At 32.9% G+C, this 11,191-nt stretch overlaps 2 protein-coding genes across 2 annotated transcripts; both read right to left on the bottom strand.

Moving 5' to 3' along the window:
• Positions 1-395: 395 nt before the first annotated feature.
• LOC11440610 (protein At-4/1) lies at positions 396-2,641 on the bottom strand. Its single transcript, XM_003595035.4, has 8 exons — positions 2,515-2,641; positions 2,305-2,410; positions 2,164-2,219; positions 1,802-1,879; positions 1,626-1,699; positions 1,285-1,418; positions 1,073-1,168; positions 396-938 (listed from the first exon to the last, which is right to left on the bottom strand). The coding sequence occupies exons 1-8, from the start codon at positions 2,638-2,640 to the stop codon at positions 790-792; spliced, it is 819 nt and encodes a 272-aa protein (XP_003595083.2). The 5' UTR covers position 2,641; the 3' UTR covers positions 396-789.
• Positions 2,642-3,985: 1,344 nt separating this feature from the next.
• LOC11444902 (probable inactive purple acid phosphatase 28) lies at positions 3,986-8,964 on the bottom strand. The gene is made up of 4 exons (XM_003595034.4): positions 8,608-8,964; positions 8,261-8,405; positions 5,512-5,939; positions 3,986-4,711 (listed from the first exon to the last, which is right to left on the bottom strand). Exons 1-4 carry the CDS (start codon positions 8,812-8,814, stop codon positions 4,244-4,246), a joined length of 1,248 nt encoding a protein of 415 aa, XP_003595082.2. The 5' UTR covers positions 8,815-8,964; the 3' UTR covers positions 3,986-4,243.
• Positions 8,965-11,191: the final 2,227 nt, after the last annotated feature.

Below are 11,191 nucleotides of genomic sequence, written 5' to 3'. Positions count from 1 at the left end.
CAGTAATGGTGGAGAAGGAAAATAGTACTACTGTCGATATGAAGTTGAACATGAAATAAATATGAAAACAAATTGTTGCGAGGGAAACAAGTCTATAAATAAATTTATTGCATCGGTTTGAGAAGTAATGAATGTAAAAAGTGAGCTGAAATAATAATTTAATTTAATCTTTTAAGATATATTTCACATTTAACCGATTTAAAAATATTTTCTGCATCAATTAACAAAACAATCATCCAATAGTGAGAGTTCTATTTAATTTCAAAAGCAACACCATTTTTTGAAAGAAAAGGTTGTCATTTATAGAACTACCGCATGATTTCAAAAATGGGCTGATACTATGATCTTGATATTTAGGACTATGAATATTATGATCGGCTTTGAATACCTAATTCTGGTCCGAAGAAGAGTATTGAAGCCATAATATTTAGTTCTAGATGGGTGTCTAAAGTTAAATTGCTATACATAAATAGGATGCTATGTCCCATTTGCCGTTACGGATCATAGCTCATTGCCCTTGGTTCACCCATTTGAGAACCAAGATCAATTAGCACCTGATAAGACAAAGCAAAACTCGACTATTTACACATGCTTCTTGTTTTAAGCAAATGTCCTATCGATGTTCTAAATTCATATAATTGATCTTTATATACTTACCCTTTTTTCCTATCTTTAAAAATAAAGGCATGGTTGCAAATTGCAATGCTTAGACAGTATGTATATCACTGATAATATCGGATATGCCTTATCCTTATGAACTCAAAGTTGCCAATCTTGAGTTTTTCATCATTACTTGCCCTCTTCAATATGAGAGAACTTTCTTTTAAGGACCTCGTTCTCCTTTCTTAGCTTCATGATTTTCTGCTTAAGTGTTTCCACCTGCCAATTTGATGTCATTTCTTGTTGTTGATCAACCATCTTTGCTTTAAAAAGAAGCACTGCAGTGGACAAAAAGATAATTACTACTAATTTTATATAGTGATAGGATATGAAAATATTCAAACAAAACAATAAACTGGTTTTATGCAAGTGTAATTGGTATGAATTGAGTGGAATGGGACTTCAAGCTTACATTCTTTTTCCAAAAGTTGCATTTTCCTGTTTAAGTCGTTTTTCTCTTCCTGCTCAGCCATAAGACAATCTTTCAAATCCCGAATTTCAGAACTATCTGGCAAACCATAATGAGCAAAGCAAACAAATTTTTTCAACCAATACAAATATATTACAACACTGTGTAAAGAAAGTTTCATACTTCTAAATGTAACAAATAGTAAAGTGACTCACATTTTGATTCCACTTCAAAATGGACTTGGTCCAACCGGTTTGCTAGAATTTGCATATGATTTTTATGGGCTGCTATATCTCCATGAAGTTGGCTTATGGTTGCTTCATATGATGCTTTCTCATGCAGTGATTCCCTAACATAATATGGGATCAATGTGTGTGTTAGGTAGTTAGAGCAAGAGCCTAAAACCCATTATATTCTGTAAAGTAAATTTGACCCAAACCCAATATTTTGACTGAACATCTTAAGACAGTGATTTCATAAGAAATTTTACTAACAGAAATGTTTATACAAGCATAAGTTCAGTACCAGAAATGTTTATACAAGCATCAATACTCACTTAACTTGAGCTTCTAATCTCGCAATTTTTTCATTATATTCTTCCTCAAGCAATTTTAAAGCCCTCCTATGTCCCTGCTCCGAAAAAGTCATAAAAGAAAACTAAATAAACATTTTCCAACCATTAATGTTCGCATAGCATTAGTAATTTTCCATCTTTCAATTTACATAACTCACACTTTCTTTAGAAACAACTTCATTATTTGATCTTTCTAGCTCTTCCTTCAAATTCATGTATTTTGCTCGAAAATCAAGCTGTGCATCAATTATGAATTCGTTAAATAAAGTTAACAAACACACCAACTAAAAATAATTCCAAAATCCTAATAAAAATAGAAGCTATGAACAGACATACAACACTGGTAGTAATTAACGATGATGACTAATAAAAATAGAAGCTATGAAGACTAACTTAAGTTAACAATGATGTATGCATGTGTCGTGTCCACAAGTGTCGGACACAGACACATCAGACACCAGACAAGTCTTGGATCATAAGTGTCGGTGCTACATATAATAGAAGTGATTGATTGAAGAACCTGATCAGCAACATTTTTCAAGGACTCAGAATACAATTTCGCCAACTCTTCATTTTCTGAAAATTTTCAAAATGAAATTTAGCTACAACAAATAAATACCATAGAAATTGAAATACAGAATCTTCAAATTCGAATCATTACCTTTTTTGAGGTTATTGCAAGTGATTTGAAGAGATTCACGCAATTTCAACTCTGAACTGTGTTTGGATTGCAGAGATTGGATTTCCGAAATGCCTATTTTTACATCCTGAATCATCATATTAACAATGCAAATTCATGAAAAATTAACGATAAAACGAGTAAATTAGGGTTAATTGTTGATGATTGAAGGTTAGTTAGGGTTTGGAGTACCTCGTAGATCTGATTGAAAGTTGAGAGGAGGGATTCCATTTCTTCGTCACTCGTTGCCGCCATTTTTCTTTCTTCCCTTTTGCCAAAATTCCAATAGTTGGGTTTTAAACATAGTTTTTTATTCATAATTATTAATAATTAATTATTATTTAATATTCATTCAAAATGATATTGAATTTTTTAAAAAAAAAAAAAAAAAACTTAAGTGACATTCATTGCAAATCGGAGAAACTACTATGCTAACAACAAGCGGTTGATCTCGATGGTTAGTAACTCCAACATTTTAAGAAGGAAAACGTTAGTTAAAGCGAATTACACTTTTACGAGAGACAACGAACCTTATACATAATTCCAACTTTACCTTCACACCCTCTCATGATTTCTGAAAATACGAGTTGAATTGAATATTTGATCAAAGTTTTACAGTTCTAACATGTTAGCATTTCATAAATTCGGGACAAAATTCTTTCAGGAGATATAACATCTCTCTTTTAAAAAAAAAATATACTCGCATATTTTATCTCTTATGCATTGACAATATTTGATTAGAAGAAAAGAACTCAACTTATATGTTCGGATGCTTGCACGGAGATTAATCACTTCATATAGTTTACACTTAAAACATAGAAAGAAAAAAAACTGTTTTTACTATGTCAATATGGTTCCCTAAACAGTAAATACATATAAAGTGTTGACTAAGTTGAACCTATAACATATCAAGAGAAATTCCAATTTGGACACAACCCAATATTAATTTCATTTGGGCACCCACTCATAAATAAATAAAAAGTTAAAAGAGAATGGATTTGAATGATGTGACTAAATAATTTTTCTTTAATTTTTTACAATTGTGTGTGTGAACAAATAAATTTAATTTGTGTTTGTGCCTATGTAAGAATTGCTCACATATCAAACATATTGAATGTAAAATGATGATAAGAATACAACAAATCTATAGAGTTTAATTTTCATGCATTTCAGTGTATATTTTCAGATGCTATCTTTCTTTTTTATCTTAAGTGGAGTTACATCCATTTATTCATCGACTTACGATTATTTATTTTTATTCTTTTGTTAAGAAGTCTAGTGGCTTCAAATTCACAAAAAAGTGGGGAATGTGTGTTCAAAGTTCGAACTCAACTCAAGATTATTAATGTGAAATTGAGAGAAGCTGATTGTCAGCTACATGGAGCAAATACTTATGAACTGAATATATTGGAAACATGACATGCGATTTTAATGACCACATACGAACTAGAGCTCCAATTTTCAGTCATGGAATCATTTAATTTACAGGTTCTAACATTCTCTACCAATTCAATGCGTTAAGCATTTCCATCAACCTTGATTGCAACAAAGTTTAGCAAATAAAATGAACAAAAGATTCTAAAAAACAAAAGGATTTGATATGAACTAAGAGTGTAAAATTTGTTTACAATATCAATCAATCATAATCGTTTTGTAAATTCTCTCAAAAAAAATAATCAATCATAATCGTTGGATCATTAAAATATTTGATTTTAATCGTATCTGCTCAAATGTTATACAGATGATGGCTTGTAGCTGGTTGGTTGACCGTGTAAAAAAATTGCACTAATAGCAATCAAAATTTATCTCAAAACAAAATACTTTTTACTACCAATAACGAGAACAGTACAATATACATACAATACAGATACTGTACGTGTAAATGTGTAATGAAGCAGGCAGCAGAGTAATGCTACCATGGTCATCTAGAATGCAAATGATCCCATAGGATTTGTTCATCAATCTTACTCATCTTCTCATCATCAAGTCGTTTCCAAGTCATAATTTTCTGCACACTTGTCCATGACTCTTTTCCCTTCTGAAGTTCAGCCAGTATAATCCTTGCTCTCCTTGGCCACCCAGCTTTTCCATAGCCATGATAACCAAATCCACCGCCATAACAAAACCATATGCCATCCAAGTTTCCACAGAAGTCATTAGTGTGGTCGTGGCCTATGAACACGGCCTTCACATCTCCCATGGAGACAAAGGTCTGCAAGACCGCTGAGTTCACGCGCGAACATGCTACACCTTCTTGAAATTGGCCTACTATCTGTTTGTAAAACAGCTGCCGAACTTCTGGGATCGGAATATGGAAAAATGCAAGTGCCGGTGGTGTAATTGGGGAAGTAACGTGATCAGTAGAATGAAGAGGATCTTGCTCTTGTGCCTGTCAGTGTGTGACCTGCAAGATGTTAATGGGATGTGGAAATTGGAAAACCTCACTTAAGGGAAAAGAAAGGTCACTTCTTACGAGTAACAGAAGAAGTATGTAATTGCATTATAGAAATAAATAAATTCTGTTAACATTAAGCTCATTTCATTTTACCTTTTTTGAATTAACGTTTTAACTACTCTAAGGAGGTAGTTAACGAGGGTGAAAGCCAAAAAGAAAAGGAAAATATTCCACTTATGACAACCATTACTATATATCGCACCTACTATATTCATTTCTTCTGTGTCCTACAATTTTATGTCAAAAACGGTTAGCTATTGAAAAACCCCATTGTCCATTCCTAGCCAAACCCAAATAACGCACAGTTATCTCGTTATTCAGCATGTTATTGGATGATTTCACCCATTTGAGCACATTCAGTCCATAGTTATTTCAGAGGATAAATTGATTCCTTATTCGACATGCCAGTTATTTTCAAATTCCCTAAGATCAGATATCATTTTTCCCACCTAGTTCGCTATGTTCCATGAGGGCAATTTCGCTTTTAGACAAATAAAGAAATACTACAGAGTAACTTGATACGCCAATTTCTTTCAAACTTCCCATAGAATATATAGGTTAGGTCACATTACTAGCCAACAGTGATAACGAAGTGCTATCCCATTAGGTGGGTTAGTTTAGTCGCATAGATTAAACGAAGTCATGAATCCTTATCGTGCATTAAATTTGAAGATGGGCCCTTTAGCATTTCTTTTAATAAACTACCCATGACAGTTTTAAAATGTTGTTATTACCTGGGGTTCCTGAGATACATGACGCAGCCAATGAAGTTGGGAGTCTTTGATCCAATCATAAGTTCGAATTCCCTGATAAACAACCCTGTCGCCACTGTCAAGAAAGAAAAGATTCAAAACACTGCTATTTGCCATCATGGAACCTGGGGCACCATATACTCTTAGGTTATAATTTCCAAAGCCGTCAATTTTAGACATCTTGTGGCCTTTAGCAGAATTAGTAAGACTATCAGCTGATGGATTGATCTGGGATACTGAATAGTCCATAAGGGAAATTAAGGACATTAATTCTTCACGATTCAAAGTTGATTCTTGGTCGTGGTTTCCCAAAATTGCAGCCCAAGGAAGTCCTGATTCCATGGCCGGACCAAAGGCTTTAAACATAGATTCTGCAGCATCATGGCTGCTTGGTCCAAATATATTATCTCCTAATACCAAGAAATGAACCCATATCAATGAAGCACATTCGGAAAATATAGAAACACAGTCAGAATAAAATAAATCCAGTCCAATACCACATGGATACTAAACATTAAAGACAAGGAGCCACCTGTAGAGGTAAGTAAACTCTACCTAAGAACTGGTTTAGCAGAGATCAAACACGGGGACCACCCAAACAATTCAACTTTAGCTAGAGCGCATTAACTACATGCGCTCAACCACTTAGGTTGTAATGGTATAGTTTCATTTATACATGAATAAGAGGGAAGAATTTATTTCCTGCCCGAGAATGGTTTGAATGCTACTATTAGTGCTGAATTATTTAGATAGACAAACGTCTGTCCAGATTTTGCTAAAACTGAAGTAATCAATTAAACATTATTGTTTCAAAGAACGAAGTAGGTCCGGCAAGGCATGAGAACTTCAATTCAGTAAAGTATATCCTAACCTAAAACGCACTTTTACTCTATTTCATTTGGTCATTTTGAATTATATTCTTGTCTTCACTTCTATCTAGTTAAGAAATATGATTTCCTGAACAAGAAAATGCAAATCAAATAGGTTCTCTAAACAAATGCACTCCAATGACCTGCTTTTGTCACCCGACTTTGTTACACGTACAAATAATTGAATAAAGCACCATAAGCAACAAGAAACTCCTTTGCTCGACTTATAGTGTCATAAAGTTAGCAAATTTGTATTCCTTGTAACATGGAGAGTCATTTAGAAGTGTTTCTTCTCTGTAAGAAACATCTGGTTATCCATTCCAGCTTGACTCTGTTAAAGGACAGGTGATATGATGGACCCTTAACCAGAGCATGTAATACAAACAAAGAGTGGGATTGAGGGTAGGGATTACGGACCTACTTTTTATGAAATAAGGAACGAGAGAACTTTTTAGGGTATGTTTGGATGGATGCAAGTAGACAGTTCCCTAAAGTTAGCCGAAGAGAAAGAACGAAGAGAGAAATTAATTAAAAGAAAGTTAGCTTTCATGAAGGTAAAGAAAGTTAGCTTTCTGAACGAATTCCTCCTGTTCGTTGGGTTTGTCCTTCCTGTCTTTGTATTTTATAATCCCCAAAAAATTGAAGGAATAAAGAAGGGTTTTGCAGCCTTGCAGGATCACATTTAAATTCCTCATCATTTCTCCCTCCTTTTACATTAAATTTAACAGAAATGGAAGGTTTATCTAAACCTTCTTTAGTTTTAGTTATGCCACAACTTTTGGTTAAAAAACTATGCTACTATATTATTCATTAAAAAAATCTTACAAGTGTATGAACATTTCTTAAGCTATTTTCATAAGATCTTTTCATAAGATCTAACAAACAATCTCACAAGTGTTTATAAGAGTAGATAAGCTCAAGAAAGTCAATCAAAACAGACCCTAAGTAAAGAACTGAAAATTTGTAAAAAAGAAAACAGAAACGAGAACAAGCCAAAAAGAAAGTATGTAATATAACCATGAGCCCTTTCTTCACTTGTTTTATTCTCTTTTTTGTTATGGTCATACTATCCATTTATTTATAAACCATACCACCAAATCAAGGATATACATACAAAAAATAGTTATGCCATTACTAATTATGCTACTTCATACTATCCATTATTATTAAAGTCTCAAAAAAAGAAACTAAACCCACCACAACCAATAACTCCAAAACTGAAAATTCACAAAAAAGGAAACAAAAACCAGAACAATCCAAAAAGATATAATAAATGAACTAAAATCAATAATTTCTCCTTCCTTTTTACATTAAAAGTCTCACAGAAATTTCTCCTTCCTTTTTAAGTCTCACAGAAATTGCTCCTTCCTTTTTACATTAAAAGTCTCACTGAAATAGAAGTTGAAATCAATAGATAAAATCTCAAAAAAGAAAGTAAACACAACCACCAATATGGCCTTGTTTGGATAAACATCTTAATTAAATGGTTATCGTATAAGTGCTCAATTATAAGGTGTTTCTATAACAAAATAGCTTATGGAAATAAGCTGAATACAACTTATGTATATGTCATAAGATCTTTCCATAAGCTCTTCTAAACAATCTCGCAAGTGTTTATGTCAATAGATAAGCTTAAAACAAGTCAATCCAAACATAACCTAAGTCAAAAACAGAAAGTTAACAAAACAGGAAACAAAACCATAACAATCCAAAAACAAATAAATGAACTAAAAACAATAACTACTTCAATAAATCAGAACTAAATGCAATAAAACCAGAACATTCAGCACCATCAACTCCAAAACAAAAAATCCACAAAAAAGGAAACAAAAACAAGAACAATCCAAAAACAAATAAATTACCAGTAAAAGCAATAAAATCAGGAGTCTCATCTTGAATAACACGTTTCAAAAACAAGGTAGTATTAAGATCAGAACAAAACTCAAATTCCGAAGCCAAAACATCTCTACACTTCGTTATTCCATTTCCAAAATGCATATCAGCAACCTATATATAACCAAAATAGGAGCAGAACAAATTATTTACATAGATCAAACTTACTATATTAACCACTAACACATACACTGACACGTTTACACTGATCAATAAATAAAAATGAATTAATTGAACATAATATCACATGTGTCAGTGTCGTGTCGGTGTCAGACACAAATGTTAGGTGCTATAAATAAATAAGAGAGGAACGGACTTGGAGAATTTTGAAGGTGCCGTCAGAACGGAAACGGAGAGGGAGTTGAGGAGTTTTCTTGATGCGGACTGTTTGGTTGCCGATGAGTAGTTTACGTGAGAAATTGGTTTGATGTGTAAGGTGAAGAATGGAAATGATGAAGGTGAGATAGAGTAGTGAGTGTTTCCAGTTTTTTTCTCTTGTTGTTTTTGTGTTGTATGAATCCATTACCTTTGTTGTGTTTTTTTTTTTTTTTCCTTACATTACACTTTATTCATGTGAATCGCAGATCAGTGTTCAGTGTTTTTTGTTTGGTTGGTTGTTAAGGACAATGTCAACTACCTATCGTGTTGGTTGAAAATTGTTTTTCTAACATCAAAAACTTCCTGCAAAATACTTAAATGTCTTCGACGTTAATTAAATACAGCTGGCTTATAAGTAGAAAACCGATAATAATTAACTATTATTGAATTTTTTAATCATTTTTATGTGTTTCTAGAAAATATTAAAAGTCAAAAAAGCAAGCTTCGTGGTGGCTTTCTTTAAAGTTTGTGGGCTACATTTCTTGGGCTTACTGGATCTTGTTTCTAGTGTCTAGTCCATAAACTGAAAATTGCTCAATAGGTCCCTCGAATCTCAAAATGTGCTCTATATGGGTTCCTAATTTTTTATTGTTGTGTTTTGGGAGTTAAGCATCAAATCTCTAGGGGATAAACTCTGATCCTAAATCGGGAGTTAGGATAAGATATGCTTGAATTGCAGCGCACTGAGCAGGCACGGATGCACGTATAAGCCTTTGAGGTCAGCTGACTCCATTCTTTGCCAATAATACCATATTTTTATGGTTTTGTTAAGTTATGCATTTATGGCACATGTTAAGGTTTCTACAAAGAGTAAGTATTTATTTAGAAACATTAAATTTTAATCCTATGAGAAATAAATTGACACAATTTACAATGCATAATTTCTATCTTTGGAACCTTAACATGTGCCCTAAGGGCACAAGTTAACATTTCTCTATTTTTATATGTTTGACCCCATTTTAATTTTTAGGTTGCCCACACATGACTCAATTTATACTATTGAGACAAATAATGTAAACTATTATATTATAATTCTTCGACGCTAAAGTGATTTTAGTTTTTTTATATACAATCATATACTTTTTGTAATCTTCAATGTTTTGCTTAATGATAATGATTTCATCATTTTAATGGATGTGGTTTTATATATTTTTGTATAAATATTTATGATAAGCGAGTTTGACCCGACTTTCTGAAATTTTTGAATCCGTCCCTGACACTGAGTGCAGAACTACAACATATCTATAACTGAGAAAATAAATAACAAACTGTAACAAACTTCATTCAACATTTGTTTCTAACAGGAATTAAAGTGCTACGACACTACTGCTTTATCAAATTTGTGAGACACTTCAACACTAAACAACAATAACAATTTAACAAATAACAATTCAAATTTTAACATGAGTTAAAGTTGGTATTGACTAGTTGACCATGTGTTTCTTAAGTTGGCATAAAATTCATAAATAGAATGTTTTCATTGTCTCTGCACTTGAGATAATCCATCTTGAAGTGATTGGTCTTGTGACAATTGAAGCATTTGTACTTCAACTTGCCACCACCAATTGAGTTTAGTCGATTTCCTCTACTTGTACCTTTTCTTCTTGAGACATTCAAGCCTTTACCATTATCATCAAACTTTAAGCCTTGGAGTTGGTTAACTTCTTGGTTCTTTGTGTTTTTTTTTACTTCATCCAGGGTGATGGTGAGTTCTTTAGCATAAAGCATGGTATCCTTCCTTAAAGTGCTCAAAGGATCTAGGTATTGCACACAAAAAGTAAAGTGTTGTCTTCATCCTGAATGTTCACCAAACCATTAAGAATTTTGTTAAACTTCATCAATTGTTTTATGATGGTCATCTCCACATTCTAAATTAGTATAGTTGTTATTTCACAAATTGTATATGAGCCAACATATAGGTCATATACAACGACTCCAACTTCGAACAACATCGTCGTCACAGTTGTCTTTTTTTAGACTTATCTCAAAACTTTATCCCCGAGACACAAGACAATGCAACTTTTGGTCTTGCCCACCATCTAAGTCTTGTCTCCTTGTGACATGGTAGTTGTCAACGCAACCTCATCCTTTATTGCCTTTGCACACTTTTGTTGGATCTAGACTACTTGCATCTTCACCTTCCATGACCCAAAATTGTTGTTTCTAGTTAATTTCTCGATATTCCACTTGTTAGTGATGATTCTCGCTTAATGATTTGTTATGATTACCCCACAGTGGGGGCTAATTGTTGTGAATTCATATTAAACTCACACTAATACTTTGATATGTGGAGAAAAATTAGAAGCAACCAAAATCAAACATATCACACAAATTTAAATAAGAGCAAGTAGAAGAAAAAGAACATGACGGGTAATTGTTTACCCTTTTTTGTCCAAATTTGACTTATGGGAAAGAGAGAGATTTCAAATTCACTATCAAAGAGTTCTTTTCAAAGAGAAACCAAAATGGTTACAAGAAATAAGCTTTCAACAATGCAACCCTGAGTTTTACCCTTTTCTTGA

The sequence above is a fragment of the Medicago truncatula genome, chromosome 2, assembly GCF_003473485.1.
Source record: "Medicago truncatula cultivar Jemalong A17 chromosome 2, MtrunA17r5.0-ANR, whole genome shotgun sequence".
Classification (NCBI taxonomy): domain Eukaryota; kingdom Viridiplantae; phylum Streptophyta; class Magnoliopsida; order Fabales; family Fabaceae; genus Medicago; species Medicago truncatula.
Note: the sequence above shows the minus strand (reverse complement) of the source record. Positions and strands in the feature narration are given on the sequence as shown.

Coding starts and splice junctions, on each gene's coding strand:
- LOC11440610 (XM_003595035.4), bottom strand. CDS start 2,640: ATGAATAAAAAACTATGTTTAAAACCCAACTATTGGAATTTTGGCAAA. Junction 2,220..2,304: donor TTGCAATAACCTCAAAAAAG/GTAATGATTCGA, acceptor GAAAATTTTCAG/AAAATGAAGAGTTGGCGAAA. Junction 1,700..1,801: donor AAGTTGTTTCTAAAGAAAGT/GTGAGTTATGTA, acceptor TTTTCGGAGCAG/GGACATAGGAGGGCTTTAAA.
- LOC11444902 (XM_003595034.4), bottom strand. CDS start 8,814: ATGGATTCATACAACACAAAAACAACAAGAGAAAAAAACTGGAAACAC. Junction 8,406..8,607: donor GCACCTTCAAAATTCTCCAA/GTCCGTTCCTCT, acceptor GGTTATATATAG/GTTGCTGATATGCATTTTGG. Junction 4,712..5,511: donor ATGTATCTCAGGAACCCCAG/GTAATAACAACA, acceptor ACACACTGACAG/GCACAAGAGCAAGATCCTCT.